Source organism: Schistocerca gregaria, chromosome 8, assembly GCF_023897955.1.
Source record: "Schistocerca gregaria isolate iqSchGreg1 chromosome 8, iqSchGreg1.2, whole genome shotgun sequence".
NCBI classification, from domain to species: Eukaryota; Metazoa; Arthropoda; class Insecta; order Orthoptera; family Acrididae; genus Schistocerca; species Schistocerca gregaria.
In genome coordinates this window covers 373115683-373143010 of record NC_064927.1, presented here as the reverse complement: position 1 = coordinate 373143010, position 27328 = coordinate 373115683, and the positions used below count along the sequence as shown (strand labels likewise).

The 27328-nt window shown below is 41.6% G+C and overlaps 1 protein-coding gene across 1 annotated transcript in view; it reads right to left on the bottom strand.

The window, feature by feature from the left end:
• Positions 1-27328, bottom strand: part of LOC126285199 (uncharacterized) — a 120875-nt gene that overhangs the window by 7942 nt on the left and 85605 nt on the right. Inside the window, exons 9-11 of the mRNA XM_049984505.1 lie at positions 24402-24991; positions 20073-20295; positions 6209-6428 (exon numbers count right to left, since the gene is read on the bottom strand). Coding sequence (XP_049840462.1) covers positions 6209-6428; positions 20073-20295; positions 24402-24991 — 1033 coding nt within the window. The remainder of the gene's footprint in view (positions 1-6208; positions 6429-20072; positions 20296-24401; positions 24992-27328) is intronic.

The window sequence follows — 27328 nt, the reverse complement described above, 5'->3', positions numbered from 1 at the left end:
TTAAGTGTTAAGCGGATTGTACGTGATTTCTCATAGATTATACACACAACCTGAACGGCCGTTTGGCTGCCATTTCTGCCAACGATTTCGAAACTGCGAAGTGTTATGTATGCCTTCCGCTTTATTTGATCGAAAATCATTCAAAGTTTATTTAAACTTTGACTCTAATTCTGGATGCCCTATGTATTCCATATTCTCTGCCATTCCTTCTTCTAGCACTTCATCAGACAGTTCCTACTACTCGATAATTTTCTAGTATACGTAGTCGTCATTTGGCAACAGAACACCACAGATGCTCCAAAATGTCTTTCACATACTCCAAAATGTTTTTCAAAATTACCATCCACAATTACATTTGTGCTCTTCGCTCCCCTCTTCTCTGTCACATACAAACACACAAACACACCCGGCCGTGGTGGCGGAGCGGCTCTAGGCGCTTGAGTCCGTAACCGCACGACTGCTACGGTCACAGGTTCGAATCCTGCCTCGGGCATGGATATGTGTGGTGTCCTTAGGTTAGTTAGCTTTTAGTAGTTCTAAGTTCTAGGGGACTGATGGCCTGAGATGTTAAATCCCATAGTTCTCAGAGCATATTTGAACACAAACAGACACACACATACACTGAAGCGCCAAAGAAACTGGTATAGCCCTGCGTATTCAAAGACAGAGATATGTCAACATGCAATACGGGTCTGTGATCGGCAACGCCTATATAAGGCAACAAGTGTCTGGCGCAGTTGTTAGATCGGTTACTGCTTCTACAATGGTAGGTTAACAAGATAAAAATGAGTTTGAACGTGGTGTTATAGTCGTCGCACGAGCGATGGGACACAGCATCTCTGAAGTAGCGATGAAGTGGGGAGTTTAGTGTACGAACATTTCATGAGTGTATCGTGAATATCAGGAATCCCGTAAAACATCAGATCTCTGACATAGCTGCCGCCGGAAAAGATCCTGCACGAACGGGACCGACGACAACTGCAAATAATCGTTCAACGAGACAGAAGTGCAACCCTTCCGCAAATTACTGCAGATTTCAATTCTGGGCCATCAACGTGTGTCAGCGTGCGAGTCATTCTACGAAACATCATCGATATCGGCTTTCGGAGCCGAAGGCCCATCCGTGTATCCTTGATGACGGCACAACATAAAGCCTCGCCTGGATCTGTCAGCACGAACATAGGACTGTTGATGACCGGACACATGCTGCCTGGTCGGACGAGTCTCGTTTCAAATTGTGTCTAGCGGATGGACGTGTACGGGTATGGAGACAACCTCATGAACCCATGGACGAATCATCTCAGCAGGGAACTGTTCAAGATGGTGGGGGCTCTGTAATGGTCTGTAGCGTATGCAGTTGGGGTAATATGGGACTCTTGATACTACGTCTAGATAAGACTCTGACAGGTGACACATACGTATCACCTGCATCTATTCATGCCCATGGTGCATTCCGACAGAAATTTGCAGCAGGATAATGCAACAGCCAGCCCGGGTGACCGAGCGGTTCTAGGCGCCACAGTCTGGAACCGCACGATCGCTACAGTCGCTGGTTCGAATCTTGCCTCGGGCTTGGATATGTGTGCTGTCCTTAGGTTAGTTAGGTTTAAGTAGTTCTATGGGACTGATGACCTCAGAAGTTAAGTCCCGTAGAGCTCAGAACCATTTTGAACATTGCAACACCCCATACATGCACAACTGCTACAGAGTGGCCGCAAGAATGTTCTTATGAGTTTAAACGCTTCCGATGGCCACCAATCCTTCCCTGTGCCCTTTCGAAGAAACGATCCTGGTCTTGGCCTGAAGTGATTTAGGGAAATAACGAAAAAATTAAATCAGAATGGCCAGAAGCTGGTTTCAACCATCGTCCTGGCGAATGCGAGTCGAGTGTGATACCCACTATGCCACCTCGGTCGGTGACGGAAGAAGCAAAGAGGACATAAAAACTAGGCCAACAAGGTATTCGTGGCCTCAAGAAGTTTGTTGGTATTAAACACCGCTCTTAATTTAAGGAGAAATTTCAGAGAATGTGAATCTGAGAAACAGCGTTGTTTGACAGTCACTGCAAGACTGGAAAACTATAAAATTTAAGCTTTGAGATGTGGTGCTATAAACTGATGTTGAAAATTGTGTATACTGGTATGGAACGAGAAGTACTTCTCAGGACCGGTGAGGAGAGGAGCATGCAGAAAACATTGACAAGGTACTTCAGGGAGTTGTAGAGGCTAACAGCTGTAGCAAAAGTCAGAATTGGCTTATATCTAACAAGATGATGTTGGATGCTAGTTATACTCTCAGATTAAAAGGAATTCCCGATGGTCCGTGACAAACCAGTCAGAAGACTGATGGTCACCGTCCCCTCCTCTCCAATCCCAAAAAGAAGAAAACAAGTACTAAATACTATGGTCTCCTGAAGAGATAGCAAGAGGTCGCCAAACATGATTCCCCCCAAAAGCTGTCCTATGTGGTTTATTTACTCTATCACCACATAAAAGCCCAGTATTCGCAACTGGGACTCATGCATATAATTTTGTTCACCTTCCCTGCTCCACCAACTTGTAAACAGAGACACCTCCTCTTTCCTCATACAAAGAAGCAACGCAGTTCGAGAACGACCACGCGGAATAACGCGAGGTGGTGATAGTACGAACTTTACAGTAGCCCTCGTCTTACTAAATACTAATCGCGACAGCGTTACAGAGATGATAGATAAACTCCAGTGCAAGACTCTGCAGGAGAGACGCTCAGTAGGCTCGGTACGAGCTTTTGTTGAAGTTTCGAGAACATACCTTCACCGAGGAGTCAATCAGTATATTGCTCCCTCCTACGTATATCTCGCGAAGAGACCATGAGGATAAAATCAGAGAGATTAGAGCCCACACAGAGGCATTCCGACAATCCTTTCCAGGAGACTGTAATAGAAGGGAGAACCGATAGAGGTACTCAAGGTACCCTCCGCCACACACCGTCAGGTGGCTTGCGGAGTGTGGATGTAGATGTAAATAGTAGGTAAAAAGTTTTACTATTCAGCGCACAGAAAAGTGGTACTATTGTCGAGAAAGGAGATGGCCCGGTTGAATTTGGTGAGGGGAGATAATCGAAAGTGGTCTGGAAGGAACCAATCCTGACGGGCTTTTGGAAAACCTTGGAAAAATGTAGATCAGGTTAGTAAATCGGAGACTGCACCTGTTTTAAACACTGCTCCATCTCGATCCATATCACTTGTATATAAGGAGGATAAGAATCGCAGTCTTTTTCCTAGGAATGATTCGGTGGTTATGGGTTCGCCTGTGCTGGGGATCCTCTATTTCAAGATTTAGCGATTACGTATTAAAATAAGTTTTTTGCAGAATATCTATCTTCTTTTGGGTTTTCATTCTTTAATATGGTTTGATATGTCCTAGCGAGATTTCTTCTCCTATGGCAATCTCTTCATTTCAGAGTCCACAGCTGTATATTGAGAATATCTTTACTGTCTCCCATGACTAATTTTGGCCGGACATTACCGCCACCATCACTGCCAAAGAGTGTTAGATTTCCTTGGCGCCTTTATTGTGGAGTTCTTGTTACTCGTACACGTGGGTTAACTTTTCTCAGGAGTCTCTACTCGACACCATGTTGTGTCCGTCTTCGTGTTATCTCGCGCCGCCGAAACTAATCGTGTGAAGCAGTAAAGACATTCTCAAGATACAGCTGTGGTGGTACTTTTTCTTGTACGTATCATCAATTGAAGTCCCTCGTCCGCTCAATACAATGTACAACCACAGATTTAACTTCTATGATTTCTCTACAGCTTTTTTCCTCTATGACCCCCTCTTGTACCAAATGAGTTGTCGTTAAATGTTTTAAAGCATGTTCTATCATTCCGCCTCATCTTCTAGTTGGTGATTTCCTTTTCTCACCTATGCTGCGGAGATTATCCTCTTTTCTTAGCGGTCCATTTAATTTTAAAATTCCTTCAGTGTCGGCACACCTCAACAATTCGATTCTGTTTATTTTCTGTTCTGCATGTTCGTCATTTACCTCCTCACAGGTACTCCTAGAAATCTGGTTCTCAAGTTAAGGCATGTATTTGATTCTAGTGAAAGTATTGCCTGTGCTTCTTATTTCCTCGTTGCTGCATCCAGTGTGTGTTATATCACTTCCCGGGTCTCGGAATTCTTTCATCTCGTCTACTATGTGTTGCCCAACTTTTATGTCAATTTCATTGCTAACCTCATTTCTGCAACTCCTTAATACTCTCGCGTTTCTTTGATATACTCACAATGTCTTCTCCTTTCCCAGTAGACCTCTCATTACGTTCAACAGTTACTGCAATTGTTCGTCCAGTAATGCCTTCAGGGTGATAAACTCCTGGAAATGGAAAAAAGAACACATTGACACCGGTGTGTCAGACCCACCATACTTGCTCCGGACACTGCGAGAGGGCTGTATAAGCAATGATCACACGCACGGCACAGCGGAAACACCAGGAACCGCGGTGTTGGCCGTCGAATGGCGCCAGCTGCGCAGCATTTGTGCACTGCCGCCGTCAGTGTCAGCCAGTTTGCCGTGGCATACGGAGCTCCATCACAGTCTTTAACACTGGTAGCATGCCGCGACAGCGTGGACGTGAACCGTATGTGCAGTTGACGGACTTTGAGCGAGGGTGTATATTGGGCATGCGGGAGGCCGGGTGGACGTACCGCCGAATTGCTCAACACATGGGGCGTGAGGTCTCCACAGTACATCGATGTTGTCGCCAGTGGTCGGCGGAAGGTGCACGTGCCCGTCGTCCTGGGACCGGACCGCAGCGACGCACGGATGCACGCCAAGACCGTAGGATCCTACGCAGTGCCGTAGGGGACCGCACCGCCACTTCCCAGCAAATTAGGGACACTGTTGCTCCTGGGGTATCGGCGAGGACCATTCGCAACCGTCTCTATGAAGCTGGGCTACGGTCCCGCACACCGTTAGGCCGTCTTCCGCTCACGCCCCAACATCGTGCAGCCCACCTCCAGTGGTGTCGCGACAGGCGTGAATGGAGGGACGAATGGAGACGTGTCGTCTTCAGCGATGAGAGTCGCTTCTGCCTTGGTGCCAATGATGGTCGTATGCGTGTTTGGCGTCGTGCAGGTGAGCGCCACAATCAGGACTGCATACGACCGAGGCACACAGGGCCAACACCCGGCATCATGGTGTGGGGAGCGATCTCCTACACTGGCCGTACACCTCTGGTGATCGTCGAGGGGACACTGAATAGTGTACGGTACATCCAAACCGTCATCGAACCCATCGTTCTACCATTCCTAGACCGGCAAGGGAACTTGCTGTTCCAACAGGACAATGCACGTCCGCATGTATCCCGTGCCACCCAACGTGCTCTAGAAGGTGTAAGTCAACTACCCTGGCCAGCAAGATCTCCGGATCTGTCCCCCATTGCGCATGTTTGGGACTGGATGAAGCGTCGTCTCACGCAGTCTGCACGTCCAGCATGAACGCTGGTCCAACTGAGGCGCCAGGTGGAAATGGCATGGCAAGCCGTTCCACAGGACTACATCCAGCATCTCTACGATCGTCTCCATGGGAGAATAGCAGCCTGCATTGCTGCGAAAGTTGGAAATACACTGTACTAGTGCCGACATTGTGCATGCTCTGTTGCCTGTGTCTATGTGCCTGTGGTTCTGTCAGTGTGATCATGTGATGTATCTGACCCCAGGTATGTGTCAATAAAGTTTCCCCTTCCTGGGACAATGAATTCACGGTGTTCTTATTTCAATTTCCAGGCGTGTATTATCATCGACATCCTTTCAGAACTTTAACCTAACTTCTCAACTTTTTAATTATTTTCTTCGTTAGATCTCGTCCTCATGGTTGTATCTCAACTCGAGTCAGGTAAGCCGTGTGCATCACTTCTGCGAGGACCATGTCAACTTTATTCCGTGTATCTTACTTCAATAGTTTGTGTAACGCGTTTTATGAGATAGAATTGGAACCAGACGGATATTTACCAAAACTAGCGTGGAATATATCTTTCAATTACGTTCAGCTGGTCAGGTGTAACTTACCTGTGATTGCTATTCTAACGTCCGGGTTCCATCTGGGTCTGAGTCATCGCCCTATTTTGTCTAGCATGCTCCGCGTTATTTTGTACGAACAGGTGTCTGTGAGCCGCAGACTGTTTCTCGTCAGATATTATACGCGGTTTACAAAATACACAATGACTTACGTTGGGTTGTTTAAAACTTCATTAACAGCCCACTCCACGGACTGAACACTGATGTTCTGCAGATCTAGTCTGATGCCGTATCCATAGCTGGTGATCCTCTGGACGTTATAGCGCTGTTCGGCAGCAACTGGCATACCGATCACCGGAACACCTCTAGCGGTCGCTTCCAAAGAACTCTGCAGTCCCCCATGGGAGATGAAAAGCTGCACGTTTTCGTGACCTGAAACATCAATATCATCATTATCATCATCATCACTGACAAACAGATATGTTAGCTACAAAACTTAAGACACTTCCGGGTATTAAAATTACAACATCGCGAAGGCAAATTGCAACAAATATAGTTGGGTGCGTAAATGATTGTTTTGTAGCGCAACCACACGTAGCAGGTACGAGCAATGGTACGTAAATTCTGAGCACAAGGAAAGTTTATGCATTGGGCTCCTCTTCAGCAACCACCTTTGAAAGTTATTTAGGAGAGGATAATGTCATGCCTCTATAAGCACAAACGTATACAACCACAAATTCGACAGCAGCAGACTCGCTGCCTGTCAACAGCGCTTCATCACCCACGATATTGTTGTTGGTATTGTAGGGCACCAAACTACCATGTCCGTACGTAATCGATGGAATCAGTAGAGAGCTATACTCATCGCCATGCTGTATCCAAATGGCCCTGCAGGACAAGCACCTGATAGGACAGACATATAGTTCGCACGCTCGTGCAGGATCGTTCAGCCACATCTGGTATCTTGAGTTTGGGGGTGGTAATGTTTGCAGAAAATATTCAGTAGACAGCGTTACAACGTCTGGTGTGCTGTGGACTGTTGGTATGGCAATTTTGCGAGTTACATGGACAGAGGAGAGACATCACATCGTCTTTTCAGACAAAACCAGGTGCTCATGCATGTATGATGTGGGTGATGGTGTGTGGAGTCACTGAGGATAACAGGGAACTTTTCATTCAGCAGCCTGTTAAGGCAGGTGACTGTGCCCCATGTTCTAGCTTTGTAAAGGTGCATATGTTGCCGACATGTTATTGCATTTCACGTACCGTTATAGTGAAGGGACTGACAAGTGGGAAGCCGAGTATACTGACCTGGTCCAAGAGAGGGATTCAAATTCAAATGGCTCTAAGCCCTATGGGGGCTCAACATCCGAGGTCATTACCCCTTAGACTTAGAACCACTTAAACCTAACTAACCTAAGGATATGACACACAGCCATGCCCGAGGCAGCATTCGAACCTGCGACCGTAGCAGCAGCGCGGTTCCGGACTGAAGCGCCTAGAACCGCTCAGTCACAACGGCCGACTCCAAGAGGGGGAATTTCCTTCTCTGAACGTTATGGAATATGTTACAGAGTTGTGTGATGCCTATGGGAACGCTGTCAGCCACATCCATGGTTTTGAGTACCTTGACACTAGCTGCGTATAACCGACGATCGGTTCACAATGCTACTGATACAAGAGAGAAAGATTATCGGCGGCCGCCGCTGAAACCGAACAGGAAACACAAAAAAAAATATAAGCAGACATTTATTTGACGTCATCATTCCTGTAATGATCGAACAGTGGCGAGACTTTGTTTAACTGAATTTTGATTATGGTTAATGGTTTACAAGATAGTCAAGAATTTGATGATGCACTAGTATCGCTTGTGTGAAACTATAAATGCGTTCAGAATGAGATTTTCACTCTGCAGCGTAGTGTGCGCTGATATGAAACTTCCTGGCAGATTAAAACTGCGTGCCCGACCGAGACTCGAACTCGGGACCTTTGCCTATCGCGGGCAAGTGCTCTACCATCTGAGCTACGGAAGCACGACTCACGCCCGATACTAACAGCTTTACTTCTGCCAGTCTCTCGTCTCCTACCTTCCAAACTTTACAGAAGCTCTCCTGCGAACCTTGCAGAACTAGCAGTCCTGAAAGAAAGAATGATCAGGAGACATGGCTTAGCCACAACCTGGGGGATGTTTCCAGAATGAGATTTTCACTCTGCAGCGGAGTGTGCTCTGATATGAAACTTCCTGGCAGATTAAAAGTGTGTGCTCGACCGAGACTCGAACTCGGGACTTTTGCCTTTCGCGGGCAGAAGTAAAGCTGTGAGTACCGGGCGTGAGTCGTGCTTCCGTAGCTCAGATGGTAGAGCAATTGCCCGCGATAGGCAAAGGTCCCGAGTTCGAGTCTCGGTTGGGCACACAGCTTTAATCTGCCAGGAAGTTTCATATCAGCGCACACTCCGCTGCAGAGTGAAAATCTCATTCTGAACGCATTTATAGTTTCACATAAGCAATACTAGTGCATCATAAAATTCTTGACTACCTTGTAAACCATTAACCATAATCAAAATTCAGTTAAACAAAGTCTCGCCACTGTTCGATCATTACAGGAATGCTGACGTCAAATAAATGTCTTTTTTTTTTCTTCGGTTTCAGCGGCGGCCGCCGATAAACTTTATCTCTTGTATCAGTAGCATTGTCGAAATAGTAAGGTCTGACACTTCACTTCTTCTTAGTAGTCAGTCAGGTCCTGTTCACGATTACTAGAAAATCGTTCATATACAGGGGATTACATTTTTGTAGACTAGCCACTACTCTGTGTGGATTCTTCCTGAGGCGGCGATAATGACTAGAAATTCTTACAGTTCAAGCATGTCGGACTGTGAACAACTATTCTCAAAGCAAATACACCGACTGATAAAGGGAAGCTTTCTGCATCTGATACAGAAAAGCTTTATAGTCATTCAATAAGATAATGCAGGACCATATACGTAGTATCCGTTCCGTGGTGACCTAGCGCTACACAGTGCTTGTTAGGCCGTTACTGTGGCCAGCACGTTCTGCAGATCTCTCACCCATTAAAAACGCCTGATGATAGGATGCCGAGAGAGTGACAGGTCAGCACTAATCATTTACATCTACATCTACATCCATGCTCCGCAAGCCACCTGACGGTGTGTGGCGAAGGGTACCCTGAGTACCTCTATCGGTTCTCCCTTCTATTCAAGTCTCGTATTGTTCGTGGAAAGAAGGATTGTCGGTATGCTTCTGTGTGGGCTCTAATCTCTCTGTTTTTATCCTCATGGTCTCTTCGCGAGATATACGTAGGAGGGAGCTATATACTGCTTGACTCTTCGGTGAAGGTATGTTCTCGAAACTTTAACAAAAGCCCGTAACGAGCTACTGAGCGTCACTCTTGCAGAGTCTTCCACTGGAGTTGATCTATCATCTCCGTAACGCTTTCGCGATTACTAAATGATCCTGTAACGAAGCGCGCTGCTCTCCGTTGGATCTTCTCTATCTCTTCTAGCAACCCTATCTGGTACGGATCCCACTCTGCTGAGCAGTATTCAAGCAGTGGGCGAACAAGCGTACTGTACCTACTTCCTTTGTTTTCGGATTGCATTTCCTTAGGATTCTTCCAATGAATCTCAGTCTGGCATCTGCTTTACCGCCGATCAACTTTATATGATCATTCCATTTTATATCACTCCTATTGCGTACTCCCAGATAATTTATGGAATTAACTGCTTCCAGTTGCTGACCTGCTATTTTGTAGCTAAGAGATAATGGATCTATCTTTCTATGTATTCGCAGCACATTACACTTGTCTACATTGAGATTCAATTGCCATTCACTGCTCCATGCGTCAATTCGCTGCAGATCCTCCTGAATTTCAGGACAATTTTCCAATGTTACAACCTCTCGATACACCACAGCATCATCTGCAAAAAGCCTCAGTGAACTTCCGATGTCATCCACCAGGTCATTTATGTATATTCTAAATAGCAACGGTCCTATGACACTCCCCTGCGGCACACCTGAAATCACTCTTACTTCGAAAGACTTCTCTCCATTGAGAATGTCGCAGGTTCGAATCCTGCCTCGGGCATGGATGTGTGTGATGTCCTTAGGATAATTAGGTTTAAGTAGTTCTAAGTTCTAGGGGACTAATGACCACAGCAGTTGAGTCCCATAGTGCTCAGAGCCATTTGAACCATTTTTCCATTGAGAATGGCATGCTGCGTTCTGTTATCTAGGAACTCCTCAATCCAATCACACAATTTGTCTGATAGTCCATATGCTCTTACTTTAGGTTACTACGAATAAAGAATGCTCGCACAAACCCAAAGCAGCACGGAATGACTCATCCAAACTGAGCTCAACTCCATGCCTCGATGCTCGTTCGAGTTACAACGAATGCCACGTAATATATATAGGGTGGTCAGAAAATGTGTGAAAAGGTTGTAGGGATGTTACAGGGCAGGTTGTACTGAGACACAAATGTTAAGAAAAAAATTCGATACGTTGCTCCGTCTCCGAGTTATTTAGCGTAGAAGTTAGCCAATCGGGGCACCGCGCGTTCACACTCAAGCGGTCTGCCAGGGGCGGTGTTGCCCAACGAGAGCTTTGTCTCGTTAGCTGAAACTTGAATTTACGCGCGCGACGATCTGATTGGCTAACTACAATGCTAAATAATCCGGAAACGGCGCAACGTATCGCATTTCTTTCTTAACATTTATGTCTCAGTACAATAGTACAATCTGCCCTACAAAATCACGACAAGCGTTTAAGACATTTTCTGTCCACCCTATATATATATATATATATATATATATATATATATATATATATATATATTACGCTAACGGAAAATGTCACAACATTGAAAAGTAATTAATGTAGAGTAATCACATTTCGGGAAAACATTTAATTAGGTAACATATTTAAGTGATTGACATTGCAAGATTACAGGTTGAGGTAAGCGCGAGGGAAGTTCATTAATAACCCATGCAACCGCCATAGTGTTGAAAGCAAGAATGCAAACGTCCAAGCACTTTGTTTTACAGGTGCCGGATGTCGAATTTTGAGATGTAGTTCCATGCTTGTTGCACTTGATCGTTCGATGCAGGGACGGTTAATACTGTTCGTAGATGACGCCGGAGTTATAGTTCCACGACGTTTCATACGAGTATGTGCTCGATGGGTTCTGCTGATCGAGCAAGCCAAGCGAACATGTCGTCGTAGAGCATGTTGGGTTATAACAGCAGTATGTGGGCCAGCGTTATCCTGTTGGAAAACACCCCTGGAATGCTGTTTGAATGGCAGCACAATAGGTCGAATCACCAGACTAAAGTACAGATTTTCAATCAGGGTGCGTGGGATAACCAAGAGAGTGCTCCTGCTGTCGTACGAAATCGCACCTCAGACTGTTACTCCAGCTGGCCAGTGTGTCTAGCACACAAATTGGTTACAGGCCGACCCCCTGTTGGCGCGGGAAGAGACCGAAAGAAAGAAATCTCCATATCGACTAAAATATCATTCTTCCTAAAGCAATTTTCTTTACGACGATCGGACATGAGTAAGGGGTCGACAATTGAGAGAACATGCTTCATAGGAAACCTGAGAGTGCTGCCTAAACGTCAGGGTGCCTCTTTCTCTTATGAATATTAAAGTCATCAGTTCTTCATTTTCAATGAAATTAGTGGTTGGAAAGGAAAACACTTCATACGATTTACTTCCTTTACTGAGTTCGTAAGTAGCACTATCTCTCTCGGGTAGTGAGAATAAGAGAAAATGAAATGAAATGATCGTTTGACAGTGTTGGGCGAGAGCTTCCTTCCGGGGGGGGGGGGGAAGGAAGCTCGACCGTCGGGTGCAAGCCTTATTTCAGCTGACGCCCCATTGGGTGACCTGTGCGTCTGTGGTCATGAGGACAGCACAATTGCCAGTCCCTCTAACCCTGCCGGGAACCCAATCTGGGCTCGCTGCGTGATAGACAAACGTGTCACTACTCAGGTAAGCAGGCGTACCCAGGTAAAGGAGATTTGGGCACATCCGGACGCATGGAGGTAATCGTTAGTACTGGTACGATGTAAGTGCTTGAAAAGAACCATTAACCACCGATTATTTAAAGATTGGAGTTCCCCTGAATGAAACGGCTATAAAATTCCGATTACTATAGAAATGAATACTTGATGTATTGTACGTGAGGAAAAAATCAGAAAAGGTTTGAAACTACATTCACAGTTCGTAGGAAGTGGCAGATTGCTCTCATTATCTAACACTGGATGGGCATATTCTGAGTATATGCGCTATATATAAGCAGAACTGATTTTCCATGGCTCTCAGTGTTTATGATGCCAAATAACTTGAGACATGTGCTACTTTTCATGTGCAGTGGTCTTCGCTTGGGACGACACGTATAAGTTAATTTTGGAAGTTGTCTCGTAAGTCATGACAAACAGACAGTTAGGGATGTTGTATAAACGTATGGAAAACACTGAGAGAAATGCGTGCTTCAAAATAAATGCAGATGCTTATAAAGATATGCTTACGTGATGTGTATACATAAACATACAGTTATAAATGTCCCCGTTCGTAGTCGCTAATTATAACAATATGTTTACTTTTGTGGTGTAACATATAGCTATAATCAGCGGTGGAAATATATTTGCGAACGCCGACCGTGTGCGGCTGTTTCCTGTTGAATCGTCTGATCAGTCGGAAGTTGCATTGCAGAGGAGAGTAAATTCCTATTCAAAATATAATTATTTTTTGGATAGCTCAACATGAATTTCCTGAGGGACCGTAGTTTATCATGCATTTACCAGTCGATTATGGCGCGGAGAAAATATTTCGCCGCATACAACTACCGTTCGATGTCGACGAAAGAATTCGTGACTGTGAACTCTGTATTTGGCAGAAACATAAAGAAAATTAAATAACTTCATGAAGGAGTGAGACATAGATTCTACACTAAATAAATAGTCCATACACCAATTCCATTTAAATCTGATTTTATGGCAATTAATAGATGAACTTACACTACAATGAAGAATTTTAACATGTGTGCCGTTTTGACTGGCACTTCTCTTCTCGTAATGACAATAATTCCTTTGACGTTTTCACATACACGTCGCACAATAAATTTACTGCTATGCAGTATTGCACTTTACTTTACTCTAAAATAATACTATTTTTAACGATAATAATACGGCGGCAAGACATGCGCGTCCGACAGAAGTTACCAGAGAGAAGAGAAGAATGAGTAACTGTTCATCGAGAATACCTCGTTCATAAAAAAAAGAAAATGTGTAAAAGTGTTCTTCTTCTGTCCGCTTTTCGCGACGCGGTTTTCAATGTCAATAACTCACTACATCTCTGACGGCGCTTCGACAATAAACAAATTACGTCACAGGTCGTTCACCTTTTACATTCTCGCAACATTATTTGCTAACTGTAGCTGTTGCCGAGCGACTGCTCGATTAGTGAATGCTTTAAAATGATAATGCAATCACATAATGTTACATGCGAGCCGTCTGTCTGCTGCGCTGCTGCAATAGGCCACGAGCGGCACCTCTCAGTCTCCTCAAAACGTTGGAAGTGTCACCCGTGGTCGGAACAGTGTTCTACGCTGTTGTGAGTGCAGTATTTCCGAGCTAAGTGACTTCGAGATTGGGTAAATTGCTGGTAGTAGTAGTAGTAGTAGTAGTAGTAGCTTTATTCATCCGTAGACCTCTTACTACCTTAACTAGACAGCCGAAGTGTTTGACATTTCATAAGGCAGCGAATCGAAGATTTATATCTCCTGGAATGGAAGCGGAAAACATCATCCTCTAAGTCACAACGAGACCTAAAGTGTGTGTGAGTAATCAGGACAGATGGCCGCTGAAGAGGACCGTGACGGAAAGTATGAAGACGATAGCTAAAAAAGCCACTGCCGAACTGAATGTCGCACTCGCGAACCTAAACAACATAATGAGAGCACCGTAAGCAGGTAATTGCGGAGCGAGCTGGAATACAACAACCACACATCAGTGATGCAAATACTCGTAACAGGAAGACTCGGACTGTGGGGCAATGGAAGAAAGTCATTTGAGCGCATGAGTCCTCTTTCACATTGCTTCCAGCATTGGCCGAGTACACGGCGGGGGTTCAGTGAAGATTTGGGCAGCCATATCGTGCTATCCCACTGTTATTCCGTAAGGTGGCGTTACGGCCAAGGATTGTGTGACCATTTTGGCTGATCAGGTCCATCCCATGGTACAATTTTAGTCCCCGAATGCTGACGACAAAACCTCAGTTCACACAGCTTGCATCTCCCAGGACTGACTTTGTTAGCACAAGAACTAACTGTTACATCTATCCTGTCCACCACAGCAACCAGATCTCAAAATTACTGAGACTTTGTGGTCTGCCTTGCAGAGAAGGTTGCGTAATCGCTATCCACCTCTATTATCGTTATTAGAATCTACTTCTATTTTACAAGAGGAATGGTACAAGATTCCACTGAAAATCATACGGATCCTATATTTGTTCATTCCGGGAGAAATGGAAGCTGTTTAGAATGCCAAAAGTTTTCCTACACCATATTAGGCATGGTAATGTGTTGTGTTTTTGGTGTTTACATTTTTTTTTTTTTTGCTTTTTTTGTCCACCACCTGTAGTACTGAGAAGAGGATCGGTAATTTTCTGTTTGACATCTTATATCAGATGTCCTTTCTGAGACCCGCTAGATACGTAGATGCTGAGGGTTTTCACGACGATTAAATAACTTACGGGCATCAAGCTATTTTCAATTTAGTTACACCTACATTTACACCTGCACTCTGGAAAGTACTGTGAAGTGCCACCAGAAAGTATTATCCACTGTACCACCTATTAGCACTTCTTCCCACTCACGTCGCGTACTGAGCGTGGGAAAAATTATGTATTTAGTCGAATCGTGCTTTCGCAGTCCCTACGGGTACGAATGTGGGAGATTTTATTTATTTTTATTTACACGTCAAGTTCCGTACGACCAAATTGAGGAGCAAATCTCCAAGGTCATGGAACATGTCAGTACATGAAATTACAACATGAAAGTAATAAGAGATAAAAATAAAATGTTTATGAACCCGAAAAAAGTCAATCCATAAGTTTAAGTAAACGCAATCAACAATACAACACGAATCATCTTAATTTTTCAAGGTACTCCTCAACATAATAGAAGTGACCCATGAGGAAACTATTCAGTTTCGATTTCAAAGCGCGTGGATTTCAGCTAAGATTTTTGAATTCGAGTGGTAGCTTCTTGAATATGAATGCAGCATTACACTGCATACCTTTCTGCACAAGAGCAAAGGAAGTACGATCCAAATGCAGGTATGATTTCTGCCAAGTATTAACTGAGTCAAAGCTACTTATTCTTGGGAATAAGTTAATATTGTTAAGAAGAAATAACAGTAACGAATATATGTATATTGAGAGGCTAATGTCAAAATACCCAGATTCATGAACAGGAATCGACAAGAGGTTCGTGAACTTACACAACTTATTGCCCAAACCGCCTGTTACTGAGTCAAATACATCCTTTCAGAAAGGGAAGAGGTATCCGAAAATATAATACCAAACGACATAAGCGAATGGAAATAAGCGAAGTAGACTAATTTTCGTGTTGAAGGATCACTCACTTCAGATACCGGCCGAACAGTAAAAATGGCAGCATTAAGTCCTTGAACAAGATCCTGAACTTGGGCTTTCCACGACAGTTTACTATTATCTGAAGACCTAGAAAATTGAACTGTTCAGTTTCACTAATCATACGATCATTCTGCGAAATTAAGTCGTCATGTTCTGTTTAATTATGTGTTACAAACTGTAAAAACTGAGTCTTAGTGTGATTTAGCGTTATTTTATTTTCTACAAAACATGAACTTAGGTCATGAACTGCACTATTTGAGACCGAACCAATGTTGCACACAACATCCCTTACTACCAAGCTAGAGTCATCAGCAAACAGAAAAATTTTAGAGTTACCTATAATACTAAAGGGAATATCATTTATATAAATAAGGAACAGGAGCGGCCCCAACACTGATCCCTGGGGCACCCCCCACTTGATTGTATCCCACTCAGACCCCACATCACAGCCATTCTTGACATTGTGAATAATGACCTTTTGCTGTCTGTTGCTAAACTAAGAGGTGAACCAATTGTGAACTACTCCCCGTATTCCATAATGATCCAACTTCTGGAACAATATTTCGTGATCAACACAATCAAATGCCTTAGTTAAACAGAAAAAGATGCTTAGCGTTCTAAACCTTTTGTTTAACCCAGTACCTCACAGAGAAATGAGAATACAGCATTTTCAGATGTTAAACGACTTCTAAAGCCGAACTCTACATTTGATAGTAAATCGTGTGTTATAAAATGATTAATCATCCTTACATACACAGTCTTTTCAACTACTTTAGCAAACAATGATGACATAGAAACAGGTCTAAAATGTCGTTATCCCTTTCTCACTTTTTATAAAGTGGTTTTACTAATGAGTACTTTAATCGTTCAGAAAACTGACCATTCTTGAAGGAAAAATTACAAATATGCTAAGTAAAGGGCTAACATGCGCAGCACTGTACTTTAATATTCTGCTACGCACTGTTAGGCACTCCACCATATCCATGAGAGTCCTTTTCTTCAGTGCTTTAATTATTGACTCAATTTCTTCCTTGTCTGTATCACGGATGAATATTTCAGACATCAGTTTCGGAAAGACATTTTTCCGAGAAAGTTATATGATTCCCTGTAGAAACAAAATTTTTATTTAATTGACCAGCAATGCTCATAAAATGATTGTTATATACTGTACGTATATCTGATGTATTATTAACATAAATATTTTTACTACGAACTGGCTTTATATCGTCGACCTTGTGTTGCCGACCAGACACTTCCTTCACAACTAACCATATGGTTTTAAATTTATCCTGTGACTTAGTTATTCTATTTTCATACCACATACTCTTTGCATTCCTGATAACATATTTAAGCTCCTTACTATATTGTTTGTATCGGACTACTGTATCTTCATTGTGACTACTTGTAACATTTTGATATAATTCCCACTTTGATCTACATGATATCCTTGTCCCACTAGTAGTGACCCGGGTTGCCTATTGCTACTAGTACCACGTTTAGAACGTTATAATGGAAAGCAACTCTCAAATATCATGAGAAATGTGTTAAGGAATGCGTATCGGTTCCTAGATTCTTCACTAAGGGCTGATTATTGAAATTTCTCAAGTAGACTGTCGTGGGAGAGTTGGCGTCTGTTCTCCATTGCGTCAGAAGGAGAATCGATATCGGCACTTAAGCTACTCCTCTAGGGTAGCGCCAAAGGGCCCCTATCCGAACGAATGTTCGCAATTAACGGTGTGCCATGACCTCGCACCACGTGACACTGCACAGAGGTTTGACATTTAATTCAGGACATTAGGACATTGGCTCAATGACTCATGATGAGGGACTATTCGCTACCGCCTCGTTTTCGCTTGCCTGCCAAATACTGACAAGGAAATTCTCATCCACCAGCAGGATTCGAACCGGTTTTGCTGCGAGTCGAACGCCACTGCACAGGCGTGCATTAACGACCTTAGCCGTGGAGGCGGGTTCCCGAACACTTGAGCAAATTTGTAGAACAGGTCGCACGACTATTTTTAATCCATCTTCTTTGTAGGTTGACTGCATTTCCCTGGTATCCTTGAATTGAACCGAAGCCTATGATCTGCTTTGCCTATGGCTAAGTCTAGGCATTCCACTTAATTATCCTACAAATTTGTGATACCTAGGTAAAGTGTAAGTTAATTGATTCCATACATATGTTTTTGGGGTAGGCTTTGCCTTTAGCAAAACACAATTTTTCTTTTTTAACCCAAACATGTTTCACTGCAGTTGTAGCATCTTCAGTGGGCTTTTATTTTATGGCTGTTGAAGATAAAGAAATTTCCTTACTCTCTCTATACATGTAACCATTAGTTTTTAAATCGTAACTGTAAATACCTGAAAAAAACACACATAAAACTATGAATTCAAACCTTTTTACCACATGGTGTGGTTTTTCTGATATATTGTGTTTCTACAGTGACTGCTTTGTTTCATATTTTGTCATCTGCAACCACTTACACCTTAAAGTAGACAAATTGGTGAAGCCAAAATTACGATTAGAAAATTGTTATGGCTATGCCTGAAATTAGTTAATTCTATGTGTGTGTGTGTGTGTGTGTGTGTGTGTGTGTGTGTGTGTGTGTGTGTGTGTGTGTGTGTGTGTGTGTGTTTTTCTGTCTATTTACATTATGCTTCACTTACGTTTTCTTTTTCCTCATATTCATCACTTTCAACCACTATACATTCATCTGTTACTGTCACTGCCACTGTCTAACTGTTTACCAGCTGTAAAAACAAACGCGGCGGACAGTGCAACAGTTGAAGGTGTAAAACAAATACCTCACAGTGGAGCAGTTGAAGGTGTTCCTGGCGGTTGTTGTGAATCTTTCAGAGGTGTCTGTGCATTTGTGTGTGTGTGTGTGAGAGAGAGAGAGAGAGAGAGAAAGAGAGAGAGAGTGAGAGAGAGAGAGAGAGAGAGAGAGCAGGTTTAAGGATTTTTCATTATTATAGTTATTATTGCAAGGACTTTTTTCGTGTGTGTGTTTATGTGAAGAGGGAAAGAGAGAGAGAGAGAGGGAGAGAGAGAGAGAGAGAGAGAGAGAAAGAGTGAGTGTGACAGTGGGATTGAGGATTCTTTTGTGTAGGGTGAGGTGGTGGGGGTGGGAGGAGGTTGAGAGCACACACAAAAAAATGTAAAAATGTCCTTGTAATAATAATAATAATGAGATATCCTCAAACCTGCTCTCTCTCTCTCTCTCTCACACACACACACACACACACACACAGATACACACACACACACACACACACACACACACACACACACACACACACACACACACACACACACACACAGAATTAATTTCATGTATAGCGATAATAATTTTCAAATCGTAATTTAGGCTTAAGCAATAAACTACAAACTGTGTAACAAAACAGTAACTGTAGAATCAGAAAGACCACACCATGTGGCAAAAAGATGTGATTTCGTAATTTTATATTTTTTTTTTCAAATATCTGTAATTACGTTTTAAAAACTTATAGTTACATGTATACAAACAGTAAAGAACATTCTTTATCCTCAACAGCCATAAAATAAAATCCCACTGAATGTGCTGCAACTGCATTGAAACATGTCTGGGTTAAAAAGCAAAAACTGTGTTTTGGTAATGGCAGACCCTATCCAAAAACATGTATTGTTAAAGCAAACAAGAAAAAAAGAGCTTCAACCCCAAGATGATTATTACTGATTCCACAACATACCAAGGTTTTTTTTTTTTTTTTTTACTTTTGTAAAGCTCAAATTGCTGTGTTTCTAACCGTTCAAAGGAAATCACAAATCTTAACACCATACTGTATCTTTGCGACATCTGATTATTTTAGGATCTTTTTCAGGCAGTACTTCATTACCGATAACTGCGTTATCTGCAAAAATCTGAAATCACGCTAGGCGCTTCGGTCTGGAACCGTGCGACCGCTACGGTCGCAGGTTCGAATCCTGCCTCGGGCATGGATGTGTGTGATGTCCTTAGGTTAGTTAGGTTTAAGTAGTTTTATGTTCTAGGGGACCGATCATCTGAGATGTTAGTGCTCAGAGCCATCGGAATCATTTTTGAAATCACAGTTAATACGGTATTCAGCGTCAAAACTAAACGTCAACAACTAGGGTCTCGACGCATGTTACTGTCGCACGTCAGAATCTGTTAGTTCTATATCTTTCGATGACACTGCATCCAAGATTTCCTTAATTCAGTCACAAATTATTTCGTTCGGTAGCTCATATGCTCGTACTCTCGATAATAAAGGCTGGTTTGGCACAGTACCGTAATGGTGGTACGGTGTTGGGTAAAGTGAGAGATACAGCTAAAGTAAATTTAATAAACGTTAGTTGAAAAGAAGTACATTTTGACAGGAAGAGCGGTATACCTTACCTAGCAAGTCAGACTGCGGAAACCATTTTCTCAGATGCACATTTGCTGGTTTCCCAGACATGGTGTCGTTTTCCCATTTCCACAGGACCTGTTGCTTGAGTTTAGAAAAGACTGTGAGGAAGGTTTGAACCCACTCCTGTGGAAAATCTGCACTTTTTATTAAAGATCCCATGCTGAAGAATATTACTCCGTCTCTTGCGTTGTCCATTACATTCTTTAAGTCCTTAAATGAAAGAAGAAAGAGTTAAATTTACATCACGAAGAAACAAACTGTTGTTGTTTCTGGGCAGATACGACCACACATTTAATACAATATTCCTGGTTGATCTTCACCAAAATGTGTAACTATGACAGTAACTACAATAGTTAGGTATATATGTTCGGAAATACACAGGATCTCCCAGGAGGAATGGTCAGGGATGACAGGAACCATCTTTCGACGGAAAAAAGGCTAATAAGCATGGGCTCTAAAATGCATATCAGAAGAGCTGAAGGCACTCTATCTTCAATATTCTGAAACAAATCTCTTCTCTTCAGGCTCTTTGTTTTCCATGTTCTCAGAGGTGATACTACGCACAACAACAGGAGAAAACTCTCCAGTAAACGTGGGCTCTAATGTGCGAACCTTAAGAGCTATTTACACTTGTTCATCATCGCTACTGTGAAGTGCATTTCCTCTATTGAACAAGTGCTCGTAGCTGTTAAGGTATGCATTTTAGAGCTCATTTTTAGTAGACATTTTTGCTTCGAAAGATCGGTCCTGTCCTATGCCTCAAATTGGCCATTTCTTCTGCAACACCGGTATAGCGTGAAAAACGTACCGCACTTTATTAAACTTAACGGTTCTTGTGGTTCTTTGCCCGCGTACTCATATACATCGATTACACCGTTTTAACTGAATAGCTCACTAAACAGATATTGCGAGAACATACTTTACAATCTAAGGTAATTCACCAAAATTGTACTCTTTCTTTGATACCTGGTACATATGGGTGGAATATGAACTCTACGATCCGGCCCTTCATTCTTTCCCAGTACTTTTATCCAGAAATCCCTGCCACCATCTATAATGTTCTCCATTATACAGATTCTTATCCTGATCTCTGTAATAGTCCTACTTCCACTTACTCCTGATAAAGCCGCTAATAACAGTTCCCCTCACCTACCCATCATACTTGCATAAGAATTCAACAAGATCTTATAACCCATCCTTTCTCAACGCATTCGTAAACACGGAAAACAACACCTACAGCTCCCTACGAAACAATGTGGCTTCCATTCCAAGTCCTATCTACAGGCATAAGCATCAGAGCGAAAGATCCACAAATTTACTACCCATGGAAATCGAATAAGCCTTGGACCGTGTTCCGTTTTCTGGCCTCATTTTGAGAAATTTCACACTTCTGTACTTCCAATTAAATGTGTCCATATAGTTACATCATTCCCTTTAACTGACTCATCCAGCACGAAAGTCACTTTTCTCTATTTTAAATCACAGGTGACGTACTGACACACTGACGAAGCTAAAACGCCACAAAATTAGAAAACAAGGTACATGTGTACGTATCTCACGAATTTCTGAATTGGACCAGCAGAGACAAATGCTTAAAAAGCAAAATGCTCAATCTGCTAACGTGAGTTTAGCATCGAACATGGCGACATTGACTGTGTACAGCACATGAATACTTCGGGTAATATATATTACTGCTCAGCACATAGTAATTGGAAATTTCCTGATTTAACGTCTTGCATTTGCGTTTGCTTGTAGCAAAGCAAATGATGTCACTACTTCATCCAAGATAACTACTTTCTTCAGCTCTCCTCGCCTGAGCAAAGGCCCAACAAACGACGACTTGAAAATCATTGCTGGTGAACTTGCATTGGTCTACCACGCGCTATAACACAGTCTACAGTAAGTTATAGGAGCTTGGACTGTGCGATCAAATTTTCAAAAAAACATGTTCAGTGAATCTAATATGTCAGAGGAAATATCTTTCTGAAATGATCATAATGAATGTATTGGCCCCAAGAAGTGTGAACGATTTTTTGGAAGTTTTAAATGACCTCAAAAAGTGTGGGATGTTCTTTTCTTTACGAACTGGTGGCTCTAGCCATCTAAACAGGAAAATATTTCACTTGTAAACGATATTTTGACCCCTTTAGTGGAATTCAAAACAAATTGTTAGATTTCATCGAATGGGCAGATGAAACTGCAATGAATGTCGATAGGATGTTAAAAAATTCACTAAATTCAAATAATTTGAATGTCAGTAATATGTCATCTTACTGTGCTGATAGTGCCAATATAAATTATGGCAAGTACCATTCACTCATAAAACTATTAAGAAATGAGACTGAAAAAATACTCAAACCCAGTTGTTTTAACCATGTGCTTCGTAATGCCATGAAACATGCATGCAGTTGTTTACAATCTGTAGATGTTGAAGTGTTAGTATTGAAAATATATTGTCACTTTTCCTGATCTCCCAAACGAAGGAAAACTTAAAAATTATTTTTTGATTTTATTGATGTTGAATGGGCTGAAATTCTGTGACATGTAAATACTAGACGGTTATCTCTCACACCTGCTATAGAAAGGATTTTAAAAAACTGGGAGCCTATAATAAGCTGCTTTAAAAGCGTAGATGATACAGACTGTCCTAAAGGTATGAAAAAGGATTTTCACAATTAAAATACTAAAGTACACATAATTGTTTAGTCTTATATCACTTTCTTTGTGAATATTGGAAATGCTGGCCACTGTTCTTGATTCAAATTTGAAATCTGAAAGTGGAAATAACTTAAATGAATACTGTGAGTCTTTAAAGTTTTACTTAGCTGACAAATGTGATGATAGTTTAAAGTATTTACTCGCACTTTGTCTAAAAAGATAATTGATATTCAGTGACTTGCATGAAATTGTGGAACGTGTCTAGTTGAATTGTATGAATGAAGATGAATTGTATGCGGAATTTTGTTGTTCTAATGATCCCAATTAAATGTTCTGTCTCTTTAGAGGGTAGCATTAGTCAGAAATTGATAAAAGTTTTAACAACTTTGAAAATAAATAATGAGAATTTTGAAAACTTGGGTAAGCTGATAGGTTATGAGTACAACAGGAAGTAATGCTCACACCAAGAGAGTACTTTCTCTTGTGAGTAGTAAGTGAACAAATGTAAGGAGTAGAAGTAGTAAAAACCTAATCAAATTTGAACTTCAAGTTACAGTGAATTTTCTTTATTCATGCAGTGAATTCTGTGAATTTGCTACAAATGATATTAAATTATTGAATAAGGGAAAATCTGTTGCAAAATATGTGTAAGTATTTGCAATGTGTAATTAAATTGTTACCTTTTACAGATACTGCTTTGATTTCTGGTTAAATTTCGCCTTGCTCTTAATCTAACTCATCTTTTTGTCAAGGACATTAAGTATCTCCATAATTTTCTTTTAAAAATGTTGGTCACACTAGGTAGTAATGGCAGACTCAGATCACAGCTACGGGTATTTCGGCACGACCTCTTTCGCGTGGCTCTCGTGGACACAAGTTGGCCCTTGTTTCAGTGTTGAAGGTGCTTCTGTTTGGTGTGTTCCTCTCTTTAATAGACGGATATTTTCGAACTAGCTTCCGGAGCAGTATGTGACGCTGATAAAAGCCTACTTGATTCTGGATTCTGGGAATCTGTAGGAACACACGAAGCTATACTAAACTTACCCAAATGTCTGAAGACAGACTGAAAAAAGACTAACAAAAATTAATAGTATTTTTATGTTCAGAAAAAATATATTTATTATTTTTACAGAAAGATCAAAGATTCGGAGAAATCAAAGGGTCGCGTAATTGAGAAGCTAGTGAGGAGGGTTGCAACTTATCACCTGCATGGCCACAGAGCAAACAATAAAGGAAACCAGGGATAAATATGCAAAGGGAATTCAGATTCAGTATCTTTAAGGCAACGCATCATATGTGCATGCATGTAAAAGATATACCCATGTCAAATTGTATGGTTCTTTGGAAAATAATGAATTTGTAGACACAAGAGTAGGTTAGTATATACCATCTTCACTCATGTAGAAATATAGTGTTGGGAAATCGGATGAATCTTCTTGAAAAAACCTATATTTTAGACCCACGTTATTGCTTACAAGTCTGTTCTTTACTGAACATTTCAGCAAACTGTATTCTGGGACAAAAGTACAATGTGCATTGTGTCTATTTTAACTGTGTACAAGTGTGTGTGTGTTTTATTGGGAGAGAGAAACATCAGTTAAGGACCATAATGTATTTCATTAATAATTGTAGAACATTTTAGAAATGCGTTATCTTACCTGTGGTAGTGGCTTTGGTTGCTGGATGTGCATTCCGCCGGTCTCAATCACATTGGGTAAGTGAGGTCGGGGATAACTGAAGCTCACGTGGCTTTGAACGATTATCAGTGACGTGTTGGCTCTCAGCGCTGACAGCCGAGGCATCGTAGGATCTTTGAAATTTTTCTCGACAATTTCGTCAATTTTCGGTAAGTAGCGATAATTATAAACGTACCTTGCGTACGATAGAGCCACGGTGTTTTCTAAACGCTGCCAGAAAGTCATGTGGTCTGTAAAGTCGCTAAAAATATCAGGAATGTATGATGGCGTGCATAGCTCGCCAACTGCATCTGTTACCCAGTGAAATCCTCCAACAGAAGACAAGGCGACCACGGGCACATTGAATTTGTGTGAGAAACCTAAGAAGCAATCGTTCATGAAGAAGTATTCCATGACAAGCAGGTCGAACTTTCTCTCTTTTGTATTCATCAGTTTTTGAACTGCTTCCAGTGGCAAGAGTTTTTCACACATTTCGATGCCAGCGTCAATGAATATATCATATAGTTTCATGCCTTTCGTTGAGCTTAGTTTCATCATGTCTTGTTTCATCACTGTAAAAAGAAATACTTTGGTAGCACATGTACATCATATACGATCGTACAATGACATAAACAATTTTTGGTATTCCATATTGCGAAAATGCACAGATATGTTCATGTCAGTACTGAAATTTGTATCCCTATAACATATCCAGCAAGACGGGGTGAACAAATTTTGCAGCTGAATCATTTTCTCCAAAATAAAATTTCAAGCTTAGAGCCAGGCCAGAATGAATAAATTTCAATGTACAACGTACAGTGCGTGTTGTAACTTATAATAAAAACTGACATGGGTGAAATTAATGATAACTATGCTGAATTTTAAAACTCTTTTTTTGGAACCATGTTTTATGATATTTAAAACAATTTTCATTCCAATTTCAAAACTGATTTTGCTATTCTGTATCAGATTTTTGTACAAAACACATCTGACGTTTTACCTGAAACCGCATTAAAATATTTATTTTGTAACCTTGTGTAGAACCACTACACACTTCATTAGGGTAATCAGTTGTCTATGCTCTTTTATCAATGCTAACAATTATTACAAAAACGCGACATAGGTATGACAATTTAATTTCCCTTTGATGATTTCACCACATCAAGCACATTTTGGTATGGGACGAAATTTAGGTACATTGATTGTGCTATGTCTCTTTAGTATAAAACGGTATTCAGCCATCATGTTTACATTTCCCCTCCGCTCGTATCTCTCTTTGCCATGTCCTTCATGTATTCGTAGAATCATTTTCCTTGTTCTTCATTGACATTGCAAAGGTTCATAGGGAAGGAATCAATGCGTGAATGTGGAAAATGAGGCTGCACACTCATGTTACATCCCAATTTTATGAAACTCCAACACTGATTTGATCATGTTTCTATTATTCGGGTGTTTTTTGTTGCAAAAACTTTGGCCACTACTTCATTAAAAGACCCTTTCTTCCACCGGATTCATTGTACTTTCAAACAAATTGTCTCCCACTAAATTTCTAATCTGCGACTTCACAAAGGTCCTTTCTTTAAGTTTCTCATAAAATATTTCTGAAAATCTTGTTACCAAGTACAGGAAACAGTCTCCATCTTTTGGAAGTGCCTCAGAGGACAACCCAATTAACAGAAGCTTGATGTGAAGAAGATGTAGTAGTATCTCGCTTGGTTCAACAATTGTTTCATTTATTATATTATGTGAATCGCTTTGTAAAGTATTTCATTTGAGTCAGTTAGTTACCTTCCAATACTTGTCCTTGGCTCAACTGTTCCACTCGCGAATGAAATACGGAATTTTTGTGGACGTGTATTACTGACCAAGTAACGTGCCAACTACTAAAATTTCCACGTGTTGTCTAATAATGTTTCTCATGGCTCACGTATTTCAGCGCAGCTTTGAGGTTTTCGTACGTCTCCTTATAGTCTACTGAACGTACGGCATACGTTATGTGGTGTCCAGCTTCTGTCTTGATCACCAAGTCTATGAGCGTGCGGCCCCAGTAGAGTAACAAGCGAATTTGAATTCAGACGTGAATGCAGTGTCACGATCGGCTGGCGCACATGTGTTTACAGCCAAGCAAGAGGATGTGTCTGGTGCTGCAGTTTGAGAGACAGATAAAGGGACGAGTTCAAACTTGTTGCAAACAGATGGCAGTGATTTTGACATGATACTGGCAAGCTCTCAGGTATGAGAAATCTTGGGGGCTGGGCGGACAGCTGTGGCTGGTCAGTTTCCTGAGGCGGAGAAACCCAGACATTGGACTGGTCAATCAAGGAGGTCTGAATGGTCGCTCTATGTGACCATTGCAGTGAGCAAAAATAAAACTAAAATTAATAAATAACGTATGCTCATTGTAACGAGAAAAATAAGGCGATTTTACCAGTAAAGATGCGCCATCGATATTTAAATGCTTTACAAGTCACTACGAATTGAATGTTTGGTATAATTCTAGCAATAAAAATTTATATTTTGGCAAAGCATTATGCGTTTACAGCAAGTGAGGTGTCAATCGATAGATCTCATTGAGTTCGATTATACAGCCATAGGAGACGTATTAAAATAGTACTCAATTTGGAACTATGGGCCAGAATGTGCCTTCCTTATCACAAATTCTTGTTTTTTTAACTAAATAATAATTAAAATCTTAAAAGTAGAGGCAGAATCCAAGACTAGATGTAGCTGGTCAGTTTCCTGAGGCGGAGAAACCCAGACATTGGACTGGTCAATCAAGGAGGTCTGAATGGTCGCTCTATGTGACCATTGCAGTGAGCAAAAATAAAACTAAAATTAATAAATAACGTATGCTCATTGTAACGAGAAAAAATAAGGCGATTTTACCAGTAAAGATTGGCCATCGATAT